This window comes from Geotrypetes seraphini, chromosome 5, assembly GCF_902459505.1.
Source record: "Geotrypetes seraphini chromosome 5, aGeoSer1.1, whole genome shotgun sequence".
Classification (NCBI taxonomy): domain Eukaryota; kingdom Metazoa; phylum Chordata; class Amphibia; order Gymnophiona; family Dermophiidae; genus Geotrypetes; species Geotrypetes seraphini.
In genome coordinates, this window is record NC_047088.1 from 47665346 (window position 1) to 47687211 (window position 21866).

General features: G+C 39.2%; 1 protein-coding gene across 1 annotated transcript in view; it reads left to right on the forward strand.

Moving 5' to 3' along the window:
* The first annotated feature begins 13264 nt into the window (after positions 1 to 13264).
* LOC117360292 (sodium- and chloride-dependent neutral and basic amino acid transporter B(0+)-like) overlaps positions 13265 to 21866 on the forward strand; it is a 183673-nt gene continuing 175071 nt past the window's right edge. The window contains exons 1-2 of the mRNA XM_033943984.1: positions 13265 to 13294; positions 14055 to 14199. Coding sequence (XP_033799875.1) covers positions 13265 to 13294; positions 14055 to 14199 — 175 coding nt within the window. The remainder of the gene's footprint in view (positions 13295 to 14054; positions 14200 to 21866) is intronic.

Consider the following 21866-nt stretch of genomic DNA (forward strand, 5'->3'; position numbering starts at 1 on the left):
GCCTCCAGACAGTACCTACGCTTCATGATCAATCATTGTCATTACCAGTACAAGGTGCTACCCTTCGGTCTGGCCTCCTCTCCAAGAGTGTTCACCAAATGTCTGATTGTGGTGGCTGCTTTTCTGCGTTCCCACCACCTTCAGGTGTTTCCTTACCTAGACGATTGGTTGATAAAGGCCAATTCATCTCAAACAGTACTTCAGGCCACCAACCAGACCATCCTATTTCTACGTTTACTGGGGTTCGAGATCAATCTACCCAAATCTCATCTCATCCCCACACAGAGACTTCAATTCATTGGAGCAGTCTTGGACACAATCCTCATGAGAGCGTTCCTACCGTCCAACCGTCTTCAAACGCTTCAATTTCTATGTCAGCAGGTGCTTCCACAATGTTCCATCTCGGCCAAGCAAATGATGATACTCTTGGGTCACATGGCCTCCACAGTTCATGTCACACCTCTTGCTCGTCTGCACCTACGCACTCCTCAATGGACCCTAGCTACCCAGTGGTCCCAAGCGATGAATCCTTGCTCACGTCACATATCTGTGACATCATCTCTTCGTCAGTCTCTACAATGGTGGTTGATATCCTCAAATCTCTCCAGAGGTCTTCTCTTCCATCTACCTCCTCATCAACTTGTCATCACCACCGACGCCTCCCCTTATGCCTGGGGGGCTCATTTGAATGAATTCCAAACTCAAGGTCTTTGGACAGCTCAGGAAATGAAGCATCACATCAATTTCCTAGAACTCAGAGCGATGTTTTATGCCCTCAAGGCCTTTCATCACCTTCTCTTTCCTCAGGTCCTCCTGCTGTGCACAGACAATCAGGTTGCGATGTATTACATCAACAAACAGGGTGGGACAGGCTCTCGTCTATTGTGCCAGGAAGCCCAGAAGATCTGGACTTGGGCCACAGCTCGTCAATTATTCCTGAAAGCAATCTACATTCAAGGAGAGCAGAATTCACTAGCGGACAAGCTCAGCAGAATTCTCCAACCTCACGAATGGACTCTCAATCCCTCAACCCTACAGTCCATCTTCGATCAATGGGGCACTCCTCAAGTGGACCTCTTTGCATCTCCTCAAAATCATCAACTGCCCCAATTCTGCTCCAGACTCTACTCTCCTCACCGTCTGGCAGCGGATGCTTTTCTTCTGGATTGGTCCAATCTGTTCCTGTATGCTTTCCCTCCTCTCCCGCTCATGCTACGAACCTTGTTCAAACTCAAAAGGGAACACGCCACCATGATTCTAATTGCTCCACGGTGGCCCAGGCAGCATTGGTTCTCCCTTCTTCTTCAACTCAGTTCCAGGGAACCTTTTCTGCTTCCAATATTTCCTTCTCTGCTTACGCAGCATCAGAAGACCCTTCTGCATCCCAACCTCCAATCCCTGCACCTGACAGCTTGGTATCTCTCGGGCTGACTTTACATGATTCTCTTCTGTCCCAGCCCGTTCGTTCCATCCTGGATGCTTCCAGGAAACCTGCCACTCTGCAATGTTACCATCAAAAGTGGACTCGCTTTTCTTCTTGGTGTCTTCGTCATCACCATGATCCTACATCCCTTGCAGTAGAGACCCTGTTGGATTACCTGCTTTCTCTCTCTGACTCTGGCCTCAAATCTACTTCCATCAGAGTCCATCTCAGTGCTATTGCTGCTTTTCATGAGCCGGTCCATGGAAAGCTCCTTTCAGCTCATCCCCTGGTCTCCAGATTCATGCGAGGTCTTTTCAACGTGAAACCACCTCTTAAAGCGCCTCCTGTAGTCTGGGATCTTAATGTGGTTCTCTCCGCTTTAATGAAGCCTCCATTTGAACCCTTGGCTAACGCCACTTTCAAGTTTCTCACTTGGAAGGTATTATTCCTTATTGCTCTCACTTCTGCCAGGAGAGTCAGTGAGCTCCATGCACTAGTTGCTGACCCACCTTTCACTGTCTTTCATCATGATAAGGTGGTTCTCCACACACATCCAAAGTTTCTCCCTAAGGTTGTCTCTGAATTCCATCTCAACCAATCTATTGTACTACCTGTTTTCTTCACGAAACCTCACTCTCATTCTGGGGAACAGGCTCTTCATACTTTGGACTGTAAACGAGCTTTGGCTTACTATTTAGACCGTACCAAGCCCCACAGATCATCGCCCCAACTTTTTTTGTCCTTTGATCCAAATAAATTGGGGCGTCCTATCTCTAAGCGTACGCTGTCGAATTGGTTAGCAGTGTGCATTTCTTTCTGCTCTGCTCAGTCTGGACTGACACTGGAAGGTTCGGTCACAGCTCATAAGGTTAGCGCTATGGCAGCATCTGTAGCTTTCCTCCGTTCTACGCCTATTGAGGAAATCTGCAAAGCTGCTACTTGGTCCTCAGTTCATACTTTTACATCACATTATTGTCTGGACGCATTCTCCAGACGGGATGGTCACTTCGGCCAATCTGTTTTACAAAATTTATTTTCCTAATGGCCAACCTTCCCTCCATCCCTCTTTTTGTTAGCTTGGAGGTCACCCATCAGTCAAGAATATGCTGCCTGCTTGTCCTGGGATAAAGCACAGTTACTTACCGTAACAGGTGTTATCCAGGGACAGCAGGCAGATATTCTTGCGTCCCACCCACCTCCCCGGGTTGGCTTCTTAGATGGCTTATATTAATTGGGGACCGCGCGCCTGGGTCGGGCGGGAAGGCACTCATGCACGCGCGGTGCGGCCTCTAGAACTTTCCAAGTTCTTAGAGTGCAATCACTCTAAAAGTGTCCGTACCGGGGCTCCGTCGGTGCCGTCACCCATCAGTCAAGAATATCTGCCTGCTGTCCCTGGATAACACCTGTTACGGTAAGTAACTGTGCTTTATCTTCCACTCTCCTCCAAAGACACAGGAAAATCACTGTTACCAAACACCAAAATGTGGAGAAAAAGACCTCAGTATATACAGTACTGTACTCAATTCAAGCAAATACCAACTAATTGAGAGAGCACATACTAATCATAGGTCATAAAAACTCCACGCATAATTTATTTACAAACAGTGATTCTCATGAACTTTAGGAAAAATGTCTTTTATGCAATAGTCTCTCAAAGAATAATCAGCACAGGTCAGACTTTCAAATCCAAAAAACCTGTATGGATATACAACAATAAAACCATTAGAGGAACAACCTAAATTGTAGAAAACATTTCTCTTCACTTTCTTAAACCAAATGATACTGAAAGGAACAAGCCTCAGAAAACGGAGCAATTTATCTCATACTGGAATTTCTTCCAAGAGAAGAAAAAGTTTTTTTCCCCTGATGACATCACAGGCTTGAACCTGTCCTTCCTACCATTATTTAAACTATCAATTCAATTAATTACTCTATTAATAATTCATAAATTAAATTAATTACTATTCTCAAATAAATTAATTATTTTTTTATTAATATTTTCTTATTTAATCTAACTCTTAAACAATTCATCAAATTTTTTTAAAATCTTTATTCATTTTAACATCTTTCAAGTGTATCAATAAATGACAATTGACAAGGAATACACTTGAATCTCTATCATATTTAATATTAAATTATAAAATTTAACCCACTCCCTCCCATCTCTACCATAACCTATGCAATCACATATATCATATACAATTTACTTTCTAATTGATCTAAACATTTAATAAAATTCTAAAATCCCTCCCTCCCCCTTATTTGCATTGTACTTATAATGGAAAAATGGTATCTATTCATTACAATAATTTGTCAATGGCCCCCAAATCTCTTTTAAATTTCTTATAATTCCCTTTTTGTATGGCTATTGTTCTTTCCATTTTATAAATGTGACATAACGAATTCCACCAAAAACTGTAATTGAGTCTGCTGCAATTCTTCCATTCTTGTGATATATTGTATGGCGACTCCTGTCATAATCAATAAAAGCTTATTACTGTTTGATAAAATCTGGCTCTTTGTTCTCATTGATATACCAAATAGAAATGTATCATACGATAAAGTCACAGGATTCTCCAACAAACAATTTATTTGGGTCCAAATTGATTTCCAAAAGGTCAAGATAGAGGGACAATAGTATAACAAATGATCTAGTGCCCCTATCTCAAGATTACAAGGCCAGCACCTGTTAGACTTAGAGCTGTAACTTCTGTAATCTAACTGGGGTCCAAAATGCTCTATGTAAAAGGAAAAACCAAGTTTGTCTCATAGATGCAGACATTCTACATCTCATCCTCCAAGACCAAATTCGTGGCCATTGAGATGCAGAAATTTGCTGCTTAATTTCAATGCTCCAAATATCCCTAAGTCCAGTTTTAGGCTTTTTATTTACAAATCCGTTTATCAATTTATACCACTGTGCGGCCTGATGTCCCAAGAAGTCCTCCTGAAAGCATAAAAATTCCAAACGATATTACGTATTAAGATTTTTCCATTCAGGGAACCCTGCCTGAATGGCCTGCTTCAGCTGCAACCATCTAAAGCTTTGTGATTTATTAAGACCATATTTATGTTGCAACTGTGAAAAATCAAGTAATTTACCATTTGAAATAACATCACCTAAAATCCGTATACCTACTATCATCCAATGCTTCCAGATGACCTTAAATCCGCCAATTTGAATCTTGGAGTTTAACCATATAGTTTTATTCATCGATTTATACATTGGAATAGATGTTAAATTACTGACATATCGGTAAGTTTTCCATGTATCCTATATAATAAAACGCTAGCCGCGCATGCGCACTCCTATCTGCGTATTCCATGATCAGTAGGTCTGTGGCCACAGGAGTGCACATGCGTGGCTAGCTGTGACAGTGGCCAGCAGAGAATCTGTACGCAGGACTCCCTGCTCTTCATCTCCTCCAGGCAGTGGCAGACTAAACAGGACCCGATCGCGGAACCCAAGGTAATGTTCTGACCGAAGTTAGTTTTAAGTTCTAAGCTGCGGCGGCGGCTCCTCTCATGAGCTGCACCTGCGTCGGAGAAGGCTTCCGACGTAGGCAGGGATCGTGAGAGAAGCTGCTGCCGTGGCTTAGAACTTAAAACTAACCAGTCAGAACTAAGGGAGTCAAGGCCCCAATTGTAAAGGTCGTCGCCATCGTCTGCGCCCCTCTCCCCGGCACACCCAAACCCCTGTTCAGCCTCCCATCCGACCCTCCCTTTGGCTCCCTTAGTCCCTTGCCGCCGCTCCTCTTCTCTTCCCATGGTCCCGACAAACGTCCTGACTCCAGCAGCGGCCGCAGCACTCTAAACACGCTGCTTTGCGGCCTGCTACTGCCCTGATTTGCTCTGCCCGACACGGCAGAACAAATCAGGGCAGTAGAAGGCCGCGAAGCAGAGTGTTTAGAGTGCTGCAGCCGCTGCTGGCCGTTTGCTCTCTCTCTACCTTTGTTTCTCTCCCTTTCAATGTGCTCACCAAGACAAACAAGCAGGGTGTTGTATGCTATTGGAATTTCATGGAATGTGGTTCCAGGGCTTTTTGAAATTGCTGACCTACCAGGTTAAGGGACAGGCGTGTTTATCGGAGAGATGGAGTAACCCCTTATCTCCTTTGCTCTTTAATGCCTATATGTACTTGCTAGGTTATAAACTTGAAAAGTTGAAGGTGGCATTTTATAGTTATGCTGATGACATCACGGTCCCTGTGTCCATTTCTACCTTGGTATTAAGGGCACTGACAAATTGGATGTCAAGGCATAACTTGAAAATAAACACAGAGAAAACAATGATTTTGTTGCTTCATGGAGCTTCTGATAAGTTTGAAAAGGGAGCCGAAGGGAGGGTCAGATGGGAGGGAAAGGGGGATGCTTTGGGGGTCAGGAAGACAGAAGGGGGGCCACTGAGACATAGTCAGGGAGGAACTGGAAGGGGAGAGGGATAGGGGGCTGCTTTGGGGGAGGGGTGGGCTGGGAGGCAGACAGCTTTGCTTGGGGAGACAGGAAGACAGAAGGGGGGCCATGGAGACACAGGGAGGAACTGGAGGGGGAGAGGGAAAGGGGCTGCTTTGGGGGAGGGGTGTGCTGGGAGGAAGACAGCTTTGTTTGGGGGGGCGAGAAGAAAGAAGGGGGGCCTCGGAGACACAGTCAGGATGGAACTGGAGGGGGAGAGGGAAAGGGGGCTGCTTTGGGGGAGGAGTGTGCTGAGAGGCAGACAGCTTTGCTTGGGGGAGGGTAGACAGAAGGGGGCCACAAAGAGACAGTCAGGGATGAACTGGAGGAGGAGAGGGAAAGGGGGCTGCTTACTAGTACCCATTAATATAACTGACTTTAACACTAGTCCATTAATATTCTATTGTCTTTATACAATCTAAGCATTTTGATGCTGAGAACATGACATAAATGTAAAGGGAACATGAGTCGCCATTCCAACCACAACCAGTCTGGGGTATTGCCAATGAGCTCTGGGAGGACCCAGTACATACCTTGGCGCAAGATATAGGCTTGATGATACCTATAAAAATTGAGAAAATTTACCCCACCCTCTGTAATTGGCTTTTGTAGAGATACTACAGCGATTCTAGGAATTTTACCCAGCCAAATAAATTTTTTAATAATGATTTAATTTTTTATAAATGGACCCCTGAAAGAACATTGGTATCATTCCCATTTGATAACAAACTACAGGCAAGATCATCATTTTGATAGTTTAAACTCTCCCCCACCAAGAAAGATGTAAAGCAGGGGTGTCCAACCTTTTGGCTTCCCTGGGCCGCATTGGCTGAAAAAAAATGTTTCTGGGGCCGCACAAACGCACAAATGCTGCAGCAAGACAGAGGAGGGAGCCAGCAAGACGGTAAACACCCGGGGAAGCAGAGGAAAACACTGCATCGCCCTCGACCAGGGCCGCACAAAATACTTCACGGGGCCACATGCAGCCCTTGGGCTGCAGATTGGACACCCCTGATGTAAAGGATTCCATTGCTCACACATTTCTGTTGCCTTCTGTAATAAATTTTTTTTCATTCTCTTTCATTGTGTCTTCCAGTGTATTTTTAATCCTAATACCTAAATATTTTATTCCTTCCTCCTTCCATAGAAAGGGGAATGGATCAAACAAGCCTTTTGTACAATGCACATTTAGTGGAAGAACTTCTGATTTGCTCCAGTTTATCTTATATCCTGAAAATTTACCAAATTTCTCTTATCAATTCAAGTAAGTATGGAATGGTTGTTTCAGGATTTATCAAATGAAGCAGTATATCATCTGCATATGCAGAAACTTTGTATTCCCAATCTAAATAAGGAATACCCTGTATCTCCTTCTCTTGCTGAATAGCTAATAACAATTATTCTAATACAATATCAAAAAGCAAAGGATATAAGGGACAACCTTGTCTAACTCCCCTCTGCAGACTAAAATGCTCTGATACATTATTATTAATATACAATCTAGCAACAGGGGAGCTATACAATGTTTGAATCATTTGTATAAATCCTGAACTTATACCAAACCATCCCAATGCTTGATACATGAAGGTTCATCCCACCCAATCAAAGGCTTTCTCTGCATCCAAAGACACAGAAAAAGCTGGATCATTCATGGCTTTTGTTAAATTTAACATATGAAAAGCCAATCTGGTGTTATTAGATGATATAATCTAGCAACAGGGGAGCTATACAATGTTTGAATCATTTGTATAAATCCTGAACCTATTCCAAACTATTATATAGATTGATACATGAAGGTCCATTCCACCCTATCAAAGACCTTCTATGCATCCAAGGACACAGAAAAAGCTGGATCATTCATTGCTTTTGTTAAATTTAACATATGAAAAGCCAATCTGGTGTTATTAGATGAGTGTCTCTTGGCAACAAACCCAGTTTGGTGCATATCAATAATAAAAAGAAGAGCCTTAGCTAAGCGTAAAGCCAATGTCTTAGCCAAAAGTTTTCCATCTACATTGATTAGTGAGATAGTCCTGTAATTTGAAATCAACGTGGGATCTTTATTTGGCTTTGGCAAAACTATAGTCAATGATTCTGCCATAGTACCTGTAATGCAACCCTTAGTTAGTTGAGTCTGATATAAATTTAATAAATGAGGTAACAGGGTAATTTGAAATGATTTATAAAATTCCACCATAAAACCATTACCACCTGGAGTGGATCCAACTCTAAAAGACTTCAATGCTGTTTGCAATTCTTTTAATGATATAGGCTCTTCTAGACTTTTTTTTATATGATCAGGTCCATTAATTATGTTAAAAAATTCTAATCCATCTTTTTCCCTATCATAAGGCTCAGAAGAATGTAGCTCTTTATAAAATATTTCCAATTTGAGATTGTGTATATCCTTTCTCATCTTTAATTGCAATGATTTTTGTTCTTCTTTTCTTTGGTTTAAGGTAGTTTGCCACTAATCTTCCCGCCTTATTTGAGTTTCCATAATACAGAGTCTGCTGAGAAAACAAATCATTATATTTACCTTTCACTTTTAATAGTCTGCAGAGTATTTTGCTTCCATTTATCAATCAATTTAGACTCCAGATTCTTAATTTCTGTTTCAAAATTAGAAAATTGATTTTTAATATAAATATAAAATAATATTGATTTTTAATATAAATATAAAATAATATTACCTCGCATAGTAGCCTTAAAGGCATCCCATAATACTTCTATGGAAATTTCTTCTGAGGTATTAATTTGAAAGAATTCATTCATCTTTAACTGAAATTCCTCAATGAATTTTGGTCCGTAATCAATGTATTATCGAATCTCCATACAGATCTACTATTATCCTGTTGAGCAAATTTAAATTCAATCCACACACCACTATGATCAGATAAAATGATTGGATCTATGGAGGCTTGTGTCACCTGTTGTATTATTTGATTTGAGAAAAAAATATAGTCTATTCTTGAAAAGGATTTATGAACTTGTGAGCAAAAAGAAAATTCACGATCATTAAAATGAAGTATTCGCCATATGTCTTTCAAATCACAAGATTGCACTAAATTATCTAACCCTAATGATTTCATAATTTTGCTTGGTTTTTTATCAATTAATGGATCCATAACAGCATTAAAATCTCCAGCCACCACTAAATTAGAAGCAGCCAGTGGGAAAATCAGGTTTTGTAAATTTTAAAAAATTCAATTTGATTCGAATTAAGGGCATACACATTAAATAATGCGAGGGTTTTATTTTCCATGCTCATTTCCACATGTAACCATCTTCCTAAGAGATCTGAATCAATCAACTGAAAACTAGCTATACATTTGATATTTGATTTAGTGTTATCGGGTGGGGTTGGTGGGAAGGGATTCTTTTATGCTTTAATGATTATAAGTAAGATTGTCAAGTGATTTGTAAAAATTATTTTGATTGATTATTATACACTTGTAAGAGATGAAAATGAATAAAGATTTACAAACGAAAAAAAAAGCTATACATTTCTTATTAATATAGCTACCCCTGCTTTTTTCCCCAATGCAGGGCCAAAAAGCACTGTTTTACCCAACCTCTTTCCAACTTTTTTGACTCTACAGCTGATAGATGTGTCTCCTCTATATAATATATATCAGCATTCTGTTGTGTTAAAAAGGCAAGCATTTTTTTTCCTTTTTATTTGGTGAATAAGACCATTAACATTCAAAGAAAAAAATTTAATCTCCATTATAACTTCTAATTTCCAGATACATGTTCCAACACAAAAATTTAGGTTTATTTCGAATAGTACGAACAGACACCATTTCCCTTATTTTAAAACTTTGAACATTAAAATTTCCCCTCCCAACCCTCCCCAATTTCATCCTTTCACCCACCCTCCCTCCCCAATTCATTATTAAAAGTGAAAAGTTAGTAACACACATATTAGACCAACCAACAAAAGATCCCTGATGACTGCCCTTAAATCTCCACTTACATATTAAGTCACCTAAAATATCTGTTAAAATTTCATCACCTATTTAATATTTTCCCACAAATAATTTAATATCTATCTGTTCAATGAATCAATATATAATCTGAATAAACATTGAAAAATATTGTCATAAAATAATTAATCTATATTGAATATCAAATTATATTTTGAATCTCTAACCAATTAAATAATACATTTTTGTAATGTACTTACTCTATTTTAGTAAAAATTATACAATTTCCATGAACCCTAAATGAAATATAAGCACTTTTTAAAATCATTCAATAAATATTTCTATAATCCATTTAATATCTGTAAACAGAAATAAATATATAGTAAACTATAATTTTGGTAAGTGCCTTCAGAATTTCATTTACAATTTATGCAACTTTAACACCTTACTCACTTCAAATTATTATTGAAAAAATTTGTATTTAACTAAACTACAGAATAAATCTACATTAGTATAATACTTTAACTGAAGAAAAAAAATTTTAATATTAGCAATCTCCAAATGGGAAAGTGACTATATAGTTCACAACCAGCCTCTTTCCTCTCATAATATTATGCCAGAACTCAAAAACAAACTGTTAATATCAGATCTGTGTTCGCTTAAATTCCACTAATATAGATATCATTTTCGGACCGTATTAGTTCTCCCAGGCCTGATCAAGGTCTAGATCTCGGAAAACAGACATCATTGGCTATCGTCATCAGGTTGCATGCTACCATGTTCACGGCACTACTTGACTCAACTAAAGTATCACAAGCAGCCAGCGCTTTAAATTCATTTGTCGCAGTAACAAATGGCAAACCTGTGAGCTCTGCCACCCTAGCTACAACATTCTCCACAAATCCAATCCTGATTTTCAAACCAGATCCAACCGCCATGTCACTGGCCACTAGCGCATAGACTCAAGATAGAGCCACACATCATTTGCTGTACATAAGCACCAAACTCTTGGCCCCATGAGTTCGGCCAACTTCAATGACGTCAGTAAACTCTCCGCACTCCAAGTAGAAGCATCCCATGGATTTCTTGTGTCGCTGCAATATGCATTTCCAAGGGAAAAGTAGCATTTGAGCTCTGGCTCTTACCAACATGGTCGTCAAGATGTTCTGGATCTTTGCCTCAATCTCTATTTATTGATATTCCTATGTTGTTAAAATCCTTCCTTACACTTTAATTACGAACAGTATGGGATTTAGCATATTACACTCTCCCCTATAATTCATAATGTCTCATTGTGCATAAAGAGAGCAGAGAGGTAATTTCCTTGTAGAAAACCAGGCAGCCACCAACATTTCCTTTGTGCAATAAACCTCCTTAACACCATATTACCAGAACTTAATGCTTATCAATAAATATATGAAACAGATGTATTATTAAAGATACTTCGTTACTGACTCTTGAGACTGTGACACAGGATAGAGTACAAGAAAAGCATTCCAATTCTCACTGTAGAAACTGTTGAATCATACAATTTAAATCAAATCAATAAACGTTCTTTTCCGTTTTTTCCTCTAAGCTTTCGTGAAGACAAAGTTTGATTTGTAGATTATAGCAATAAGTAGGTCCCTATTTTTAGCATTCTCTAATAGAGAATCAAAACAAATAACTTCAAAAGGAAAAACAAAAACATATAATTCAACATAAAGAAATCTTTCTTAACTCCCAGTAGAAGATTTATGTTGCCATTGGCTGCTCCTGTTGGAGTATAAAATCTTTTAACTTTACTGGATCCTCAAAAGTAATTGTCTTATTCTCAAAAGTAATCTTCATAAGTGCAGGGTATAGTAATCCATATTTAGCTCCCATAGCCCTCCTCTCACGATTTGAACAATCCTCCAGCTCACGAGTAAGTAATTCAATTTTCCTCTGATTCATTTTATTTTGGAGTAAATCTGCTTTCGCTTCATCCATTCTCTTCTCAATATTATTTGTCTTGATTTCTATCTGATCCATTCTCTTAGTAAGGTTAGAAACTTCATCTGTGAGATTGTTCACTTTCTTAGCAATGCCCGATACGATCTCTTTTATTTCTCGTAGTTCCTTCATAACATCGCTGTTGCCATTTTTTGATGACGGTGACTTCAAAGGAGTTTCTGGCTCAGGCTTTGCTCTTTTAACACTTACCGAGGCTTCAAACGCCGAATCATTCTTAGTTTGCTTTCCCGAAGCCATTCTGAGCCTTTTCCTTTTGTTAAAACAAACTTTCACATGACTTATTTCACCCTCAAAGTCTGTCAATATGGAGCTCACTCGCTACCCGACCTTTTCCATGCATGACCAAGCCACGCCCCCCCATGACTAGCTAATGTTAAAAAAGAACTACAATTCAGCTGAACACTCAGGACCGGCAGCAAATAGTACTTAAACTTTTTTAAGTGCGTTTATGCTTCAAGTATTTCAAAAGTATTTCAAAAAGATGCCTCAGTGCTGTATTTCAATGAAGTGCCTCAGTGCTGTAAATGGTTTTCAATTAATACTATTTAGCTCAATTCATTGTGGCTGCTTCATTGCTATAGGAGATTATGTTTAGTACTTTCAGCTCAATTCATTCATGCTACTTCAATGCTGTAGACAATTTTCATATCATTCTCATTTCATTTAAAACTTTCAGCTCATAGGATTTGAAGAAGACTTAAAGTGCTTGTGCTTATGTGCCAGAAATTCTCAGCTAATTAAGTACTACATAAATTGACTTAATACTTCATACTTTCTCTCAAGTTCAAAGTACTTAGCTTATAGATTTGCTCTTTTTGAAACCAAAGTGGTTGCTTTGTATATACTGTCTTCCAATAAAGCCCTCATTTTGCGGGACAAATTTAACCCCCCCCCCAGTGGCATCAGGGATAAAGTTTTAGCAACACTTCTTCACTTTAGCTGCACAATACTGCACAATATCATTTATTTTAAGAAAGTGAAGAGAAATGTTTTCTACAATTTAGGTTGTTCCTATAATGGTTTTGTTGTTTCATATTTAACTATTTAATTAACCATTTCGTTTTGTAGATTTATTGTCAACAAGCAATATTGTTTAGTTTTGTAGATTGTTTAGTTTTGTAGATTTATTTACAACAAGCAATATTTCATAAGTAGAAGAAAAAACGCTAAAGTTAGTGGAACACTAAAGTTCATAAAATGGACCCAGACTTTAGTTCTTTTGTCTTTTGCAAGTACCGCACTTTAAACTCACTAAGTCACAAAAAATCAGGCCTAATAATACAAAAATCAAAAAGGACTTATCTGGCAAGAAGAACTTAGCTGCTGCATTATTGATGACATCATCAGTAACACGGCAGAGTGAAATCCCAGATAGACAAGGCTGAAGCAGCCTGTTTAGAGTGCTGCCGGCCCGACGCTGCTTCGGTTGAAGGTAGGGCTCACTCATGGTCAGCGGGGAGGGAAGGATGGAGGGTCAGCAGGAGTTTGACTGTGCAGTGAGGGGGGGCGGCGGGGAGGGGGGGGTTGAAGAGTTGCCGGCAAATCCTAGGGCTTATTTTTGGGGAAACACGGTAAGAACTTTCTTAAACAGAAATATTTTCAGATCTTGTCTAAAAATAAGGTGACCTCAAGGGGAGGAACATTCTAGCATTTTGCTGCTTGGTAAGAAAATGTTAAATCAAGCATTCTTTTAAATCTCAGAGATTTCATGGTTGGAAAATACAGCAGCAAGACAGTTGTTGGATGTTTTGACTGTAGGCGTTATCGTATATTTTAGAGATGGGTATTCATTTGCAAAGATGTGGAACATGTCCGACATATCCCAGACAAACACACAAATTAATGTTTTATCATTTGCCAATAATAGTGCACACTTCTGAGATGATATGAACTATTTGCAAAGAGAGCATTCATTGCGCAGGTGGAAATGATCACATGTTTTAAACTGCTGTGCATGCGTGCAGAGTGCTCACTTTTCCAGAGAGCGTGCACCCTCTTTGAACATAGTGCACCCTCTTTCAAAAGATTGAGCAATCAGCTTTGCTCTCATGACAGAAAAATGGCCAGATGAAAACAAATAAAATGAACATGTCTTGAAACGACATAGGAAATGATATGGAATGAAAGCTTTCTGGCTGCCCAACTCTAGAATCTTCTGGCAACATAAACTTTAGAGCAAATCAGAAAGTGCCTTCTATTTGCACATTTGGTTAATCTGTTTGCACAATACTGAATTGTTCTGTTATTTGTTCCCAGATTTCCCTTCCTGAAAGCTGTGAGTCACTGTTAAAGCGGGGAAAATGGGCAAGTGACGTGGAGTATCGCCTCTCCTTGATTGGCTATGCAGTGGGCTTGGGGAACGTCTGGAGATTCCCTTATTTGGCTTATAAAAATGGAGGAGGTATAATCATATCATTTACTCTCAAATCACATTCATTGTTTAGGGGACATTTTTCTAAAATGTGTTAAGCAATGGTTTGACACAGAGAGAGCAATAATAGGGCACCTACTGAAACCTATTCTATGAAGGAAAATAGGCACCTACTTTCCTTTATATAATTCGAGTGTAATCGGGCATTCATTATGCACATTAGTGTGAGTTCTACCCGTGCTCTGCCCAGACTAACCCCCTCTTTTACAAAGGCATGTTAGGATTTATAATATGTCTTCTATATACTCTAGAACCTCAGAGACACAACACCGGGCTCAATAAATTCATAGCCCTAAACTTTATATATCACCTCTTCATCGGCTCATTTCAAGTTTTTTATACATTTAAATTTGTTCATATAAATAGTCCAGATTTCTTTTAAATAGTAACACTTAGCTTTGTGGTCATAAAAGCTGGGGCGCAAGCCCTAGCGATACTTTCATCTATAAAGACTCATCCATAACAGGCACCCTAAATCAATGATGCCCACTCAAGTTCGGCATTTAACCCCCATGGAGCAATTGTGTGCAACCAGTATATCCACCTCGGTTCTTTAAAGTTTAATCATTCCTCCCCGGCTTTTATGACACAAAGCTGTGTTACTATTTAAAAGAGGTCTGGAATATTTATATGAACAAATTTAAATGTATAAAAATCTTGAAATGGGCCGATAAAGAGATGACACAAAGCTTAGGGCTATGAATTTATTGAGCCCGGAGTTGTGTCTCTGAGGTTCTAGAAAACACATTATAAATCCTGGGGTTATGTGAAGTGGTTCTGTAAGGAGGGCATGCATGTTGCTGGTACATGGATAGAGCCCCTATTATGCACATAACATAGAGAATACTGTAAGTTACTTATTCCCTTACCACATTTATGCTGAAGCAGTTATGCCAGATTTATGGCTGCTATACCCATTGATGTGTAACTGTTAGATGGTATCAACCGCGAGCTGGCATAAGAAGTAGCAGCAACCATTTTCTCAGTGAAGCAATTAGGGTCAGGAGCATGTGACCTTCACTTCTGCCCTTAATGACCCCAAGGACTACCAGGGACATCAGGGTGAGGGGGTATTCTGGGAGGTGGGAGGACTTCTTCATGGTGGTGGGCTGAGGGAGTTGAGGATTGGGGGGAGGGCTTTAAAAGGGAAAACAAGTTTTGCAGATGCTGGAAAATATTCAGTGCTGACACCTACATAGCTAAGAGGGCAGCATTAGCCAGCATTTATTTATTGGGATTTATTAACCATATTTATGAAGCGATTCACTCAAGGTTATGTACAGCAAGAACAATTCAACATACTGTAAAAGAATTTTGTTAACAGCATAACAATAGTAAAAAGATCAAATATAAACATAAATCCAGGGGAGGGGGGCACTGAAAAGTTCTCATCCCAACCAAGAAGAGAATGATCTGGAGTCATGAAACTTATAAGTTATTCCACACTTTTCTTGACATTTTTTAATTAAATGATATGAAAAGAAATGAAAACTGTCGAGAAAAATGTGGAATAATTTATAGATTTCATGGTTCCACATCTTGGTTGGACTGAGAACTTTTCAGTGGCCCCTCGTACAGTGGATAAGATGAACTCAAAATCAGCAAACTGAAACTTAATAATAAGATTACCATGAAACAGTTTCTTTTTTAAAAAAATAATCTTTATTCTTTTTTTTTTAATATCTTTATTCATTTTCATACTTTCATCAAGTGTATAAATATTCAAACAGTAACATAATAAACATCACTTGATAATCTTACTATTGTATCGTATAATACATATATTTAACCCTCACCCCTCCCATCAAACCCCTTAATATTTTCTAAAATTAACAATAAAATATAATACCCTCCCCCCTCCCTACAATAACTGGTGTATACTTCAATAGAAAAATGGCGTTTAATTATTACAAAAGGATGTTAATGGCTCCCAAATTTTAATGAAGTTCTTATAATTTCCATGTTGTATAGCTAATGATCTTTCCATTCTGTACATGTGACATAATGAATTCCACCAAAAATTAAAATTGAATCTACTGTGATCCTTCCAATTATTAGTGATATGTTGAATGGCGACTCCAGTCATGATCAATAAAAGAATGTTATTATGTGAAAATATTTGACTCTTTTTTCTCATAGACATTCCAAATAGTACTGTATCATAAGACAAAGCCACGTGGTTTTCCAATAAACAATTTACTTGATCCCATATTGAGTTCCAAAAGGCTAAGATATAGGGACAATAAAACAAAAGATGGTCTAAAGTCCCTACTTCAAGATTACAATGCCAGCATCTATTAGACTTTGAACTATTTAACTTTTGTAATCTAACTAGGGTACAAAATGCTCTATGCAAAAGAAAAAAACATGTTTGTCTCATAGATGCAGACAATGTACATTTCATCCTCCAAGACCAAATTTGTAGCCATTGAGAAGCTGAAATCTGATGCTTAATCTCAATGCTCCAAATATCCCTAAGACCATTTTTAGGATTTTTTTTAACAGATTCACTAATACTTTTATACCACTGTGCGGCCTGGTGACCCAGAAAGTCCACCTGAAAGCATAAAAATTCCAGACTGTACTGTAGATTAAGACTTTTCCATTCAGGGAACCCTACCTGAATGGCCTGCTTCAATTGCAACCACCTAAAACTTTGTGATTTATTAAGACCAAATTTATGTTGCAATTGTGTAAAATTAACCAGTTTACCATTTGAAATAACATCATTTAAAGTCTGAATTTCTGCAATTATCCAATGCTTCCAGATGATCTTAAAACCACCAATTGGAATCTTGGGGTTTAGCCATATGGTTTGATTTGTTGATTTACTAATAGGAATAGCTGTTAAATTGTTAACAAATTGTAAGGTTTTCCAAGTATCCATTAGAATTCAGTTATCCTTATATAATCTGGGCATCTTGATACTAAGAACATGACAAAGATGTAACAGAAACATGAGTCGACATTCCAGATATAGCCAATCTGGAGTGTGTTCAATGAGCTCAGGGAGGACCCAATACATACCTTGACGTAAAATATAGGCTTGATGATACCTATAAAAGTTGGGGAAATTTACCCCACCCTCCTTAATTGGTTTTTGTAAAGATACTAGAGCAATTCTGGGAGTTTTACATAGCCAAATAAATTTAGTAAGAATAGAATTCAATTTTTTATTAACAAAAGACCTCTAAAAAACACCGGTATCATTCCCATTTGATAACAAACCACAGGCAATATCATCGTTTTAACAATTTGAACTATCCCCCACCAAGATAAATGTAAAGGATTCTATTGTTCACATAATTCTGTTACCTTCTTTAATAAAAGTTTTTCATTCTCTTTCACAGTGTCATCTATCATGTTTTTAATCCAGATTCCTAAATATTTTAATCCATCTTCCTTCCATACAAAAGAGAATGTATCAAACATGCTTTTTATACAATGCACATTAAGAGGAAGAATTTCAGACTTGTTCCAGTTTATTTTATATCCTGAGAATTTTCCAAAACTTTCTATCAAATCTAACAAGCAAGGAATGGTTGTGGTAAGATTTCTCAAATAAAGTAAAATATCATCTGCATATGCAGAGAGTTTATATTCCCACTCTTTACGAGGAATATCCTGTATCTCCATTGTCTGTTGAATCACTAACAATAAGGGCTCTAAAACAATATCAAAAAGCAAAGGAGACAATGGACATCCCTGTCTAACTCCCCTATGCAAAGTGAAACGTTCTGATGAATTATTATTAATATATAATCTTGCCTTAGGAGAGCTATACAAAATTTGAATCATTTGAATAAATCCAGAACCTATACCAAACCAATCCAACGCCTGATACATGAATGTCCAATCCACTCTATCAAATGCTTTTTCCGCATCTAGAGATACAGTGAAAGCCGGTTCATTCAAGTTTTTTGTTAAATTTAATGTATGAAAAGCCAATCTTGTATTACTAGACGAATGTCTGTTCCCAATGAAACCAATTTGGTGTACATCAATGATAAAAGGGAGAGCCTTAGCCAACCTCAATGCCAATGTTTTAGCTAATAATTTTCCATCCACATTAATTAAAGATATAGGCCTGTAATTTGAGACCAAAGTGGGATCTTTATTTGGCTTTGGCAAAGCAATAGTCAAAGATTCTGCCATAGTACCTGTAATGCAACCATTATTTAGTTGAAATTGATATAAATTTAGTAAATAGGGTAATAAAGAAATTTGGAAAGATTTATAAAATTCCACTGTAAAACCATCCCCACCTGGAGCGGATCCAACTCTAAGAGATTTCAACGCTGTTTCTAATTCTTTTAATGATATAGGCTCTTCTAAACTTTTTTTTATGTGTTCAGGAATTTTTGGACCTTCAATAAATTTTAAGAATTCTAAACCATTTTGCACTTTATCAGCATAAGACTCGGAAGAATACAAATCTTTATAAAAATTAAGAAACTGATTTAATATATTTCCAATCTGAGTATGTGTATTTCCTTTTTCACTTTTATTGCTATTATTCTTGTTCTTCTCTTCTTTGCTTTAAGATAATTTACAAGTAATCTTCCTGCCTTATTTGAATTTCCATAATACAAGGTTTGTTGAGAAAACAAATCTTTCCTTGCCATTCTTGAATATAACTCATTATATTTACCCTTTGCCTTTAAAAGAACCTGCAATGTATCTTGTTGCCAGTCATCAACTAATTTAAATTCCAAAAATTTAATTTATTTTTCCAAATCAGAAAATTGTTTAGCGAGTTGTTTTTTTAATATACACAGAATATGAAATAATATTACCCCTTATAGTAGCTTTAAAAGCATCCCATAAAATTTCTGTATTAATATCTGCTGAAGTATTTATTTGGAAAAACTCAGATATCTTTAACTTAAATTCTTCAAGAAAAGCTGAATCCTCAACCAATGTATTATCAAATCTCCAAATTGATATATTGTCATCTTTTTCATCAAACTTAAATTTAATCCACACCCCTCCATAATCTGATAAAATAATTGGATCAATGGAAGCTTGTGTTACTTGCTGTACCAATGAATTTGAAATCAAAATATAATCAATTCTTGAAAAAGACTTGTGAACTTGTGAGCAAAAAAAAAAATCCTGATCATTAAAATGAAGTATTCACCATATATCTTTTAAATCACAAGATTGTACCAAATTATCTAACCCTAATGATTTTATATTTTTGCTTGGCTTTTTATCCATAAAAGGATCCATAACAGCATTAAAATCTCCAGCTACAACTAAATTAGAAGCAGCCATTGGGAGTAATAATTGTTGCAAATTTTTGAAATAATCATTTTGATTCAAATTAGGGGCATAAAAATTAAATAAAGTCAAGGTATTATTTCCCTTGCTCATTTCTACCTTAATCCACCTTCGTAAAGGATCAAAATCTATAATTTGAAAAGAAGCTGAACATTTATTATTTATTAAGATTGCTACGCCTGCTTTTTTCCTACTGCAGGGGCAAAAAAACAATGTTTTACCCAATCCCCTTCGAGTTGCTTTGATTCTATAGCTGACAGATGCGTCTCTTGGAGATAATATACCGTATTTTCACGCAGATAACGCGCACCAGTGTATAACGCGCACACGGGTATAGCGCGCAGAAACCACGATTTTATGTATAAAAACTTTTGTATACCGCGCTCACGGGTATAACGCGCATGCTGCCCGACTGTCCTTTCGCCTGCCCCGACTCTCCTCTGGCCACCCCGACTCTCCTTTCGCCCTCCCTGACTCTCCGTGCGCTGTCCCGACTCTCCGTTTACCCGCCCTGCCCTGCCCTGCCCCCCCACCGGCAGGACCGCTCGCACCCCCACCCCGAACGACCGCTCGCACGCGCTCCCACCCGCACCCGCATCCACGTTCGGAGCAAGAGGGAGCCCAAGCCCTCTTGCCCGGCCGACTCCCCGACAATATCGGGCCAGGAGGGAGCCCAAACCCTCCTGGCCACGGCGACCCCCTACCCCCACCCCGCACTACATTACGGGCAGGAGGGATCCCAGGCCCTCCTGCCCTCAACGCAAACCCCCCTCCCTCCAACGATCGCCCCCCCAAGAACCTCCGACCGCCCCCCCAGCTGACCCGCGCCCCCCCTGGCCGACCCCCACGACACCCCCACCCCCCTTCCCCGTACCTTTGTGTAGTTGGGACAGACGGGAGCCAAAACCACCTGTCCGGCAGGCAGCCAACGACGGAATGAGGCCGGATTGGCCCATCCGTCCCAAAGCTCCACCTACTGGTGGGGCCTAAGGCGTGTGGGCCAATCAGAATAGGCCCTGGAGCCTTAGGTCCCACCTGGGGGCGCGGCCTGAGGCACATGGTCGGGTTGGGCCCATGTGCCTCAGGCCGCGCCCCCAGGTGGGACCTAAGGCTCCAGGGCCTATTTTGATTGGCCCACGCGCCTTAGGCCCCACCAGTAGGCGGAGCTTTGGGACGGATGGGCCAATCCGGCCTCATTCCGTCGTTGGCTGCCTGCCGGACAGGCGGTTTTGGCTCCCGTCTGTCCCAACTACACAAAGGTACGGCGAAGGGGGGTGGGGGTGTCGTGGGGGTCGGCCAGAGGGGTCGCGGGTTGGCTGGGGGGGGCGGTCGGAGGTTCTTGGGGGGGGGGCGGTCGTTGGAGGGAGGGGGGTTTGCGTCGAGGGCAGGAGGGCCTGGGATCCCTCCTGCCCGTAATGTAGTGCGGGGTGGGGGTAGGGGGTCGCCGTGGCCAGGAGGGTTTGGGCTCCCTCCTGGCCCGATATTGTCGGGGAGTCGGCCTGGCAAGAGGGCTTGGGCTCCCTCTTGCTCCGATCGTGGATGCGGGTGGGAGCGCGTGCGAGCGGTCGTTCGGGGTGGGGGTGCGAGCGGTCCTGCTGGGGGGGGTGAATCGGGCGTCGGGCGGGGTGGGAACTATGTAGAAAAACTTTTGTATACCGCGCTCACGCGTATAATGCGCGAGGGGTATGCGCGGTAGGTAAAAACACGTATAACGCGCGCGTTATATGCGTGAAAATACGGTATATCAGTCTTTTGTTTTTTCAAAAATGTAAGCATTTTTTCCCTTTTCACTGGATGATTGAGGCCATTAATGTTAAGTGAAAAAAATGTAATCTCCATTATATATATTGATTATATAATATCTCTTCCAATTTTCCAATATCAAATAATATAATAAAATTTGATTATACAACATTTTCCATATTAACTCATTTTGCATAATACACCACATTAAGTTATCATTATATCCCATACCATTACCCATCCTCCCTTCCCCTCCCTAATTAATGACATTAAAAACTTGGAACCACACATATAAGTTCAGGTAAAACCAGATAAATCCCCAACAGACCACAAAAATAAATCAATTTTGTATTAAATTATTCTTGTTTCTATTTATCTTATGTGTAATATGAAATAAAGCCATAACCAGAAACCCTTAACCCATATTTCATTCCTCTAGGAAATATCTCTGACCTAACTATTCCAATATCATTGACTTTAAAGATGCAATAAATTACTTGACTGGGATAAAAAGTAAAAATATATTAATATATGAATCTATTATTTCCTTAAATAATATTCAAACCTTTCTAAACTTTTAAAATCAATTAATTCAAATATCAAAAATAAAT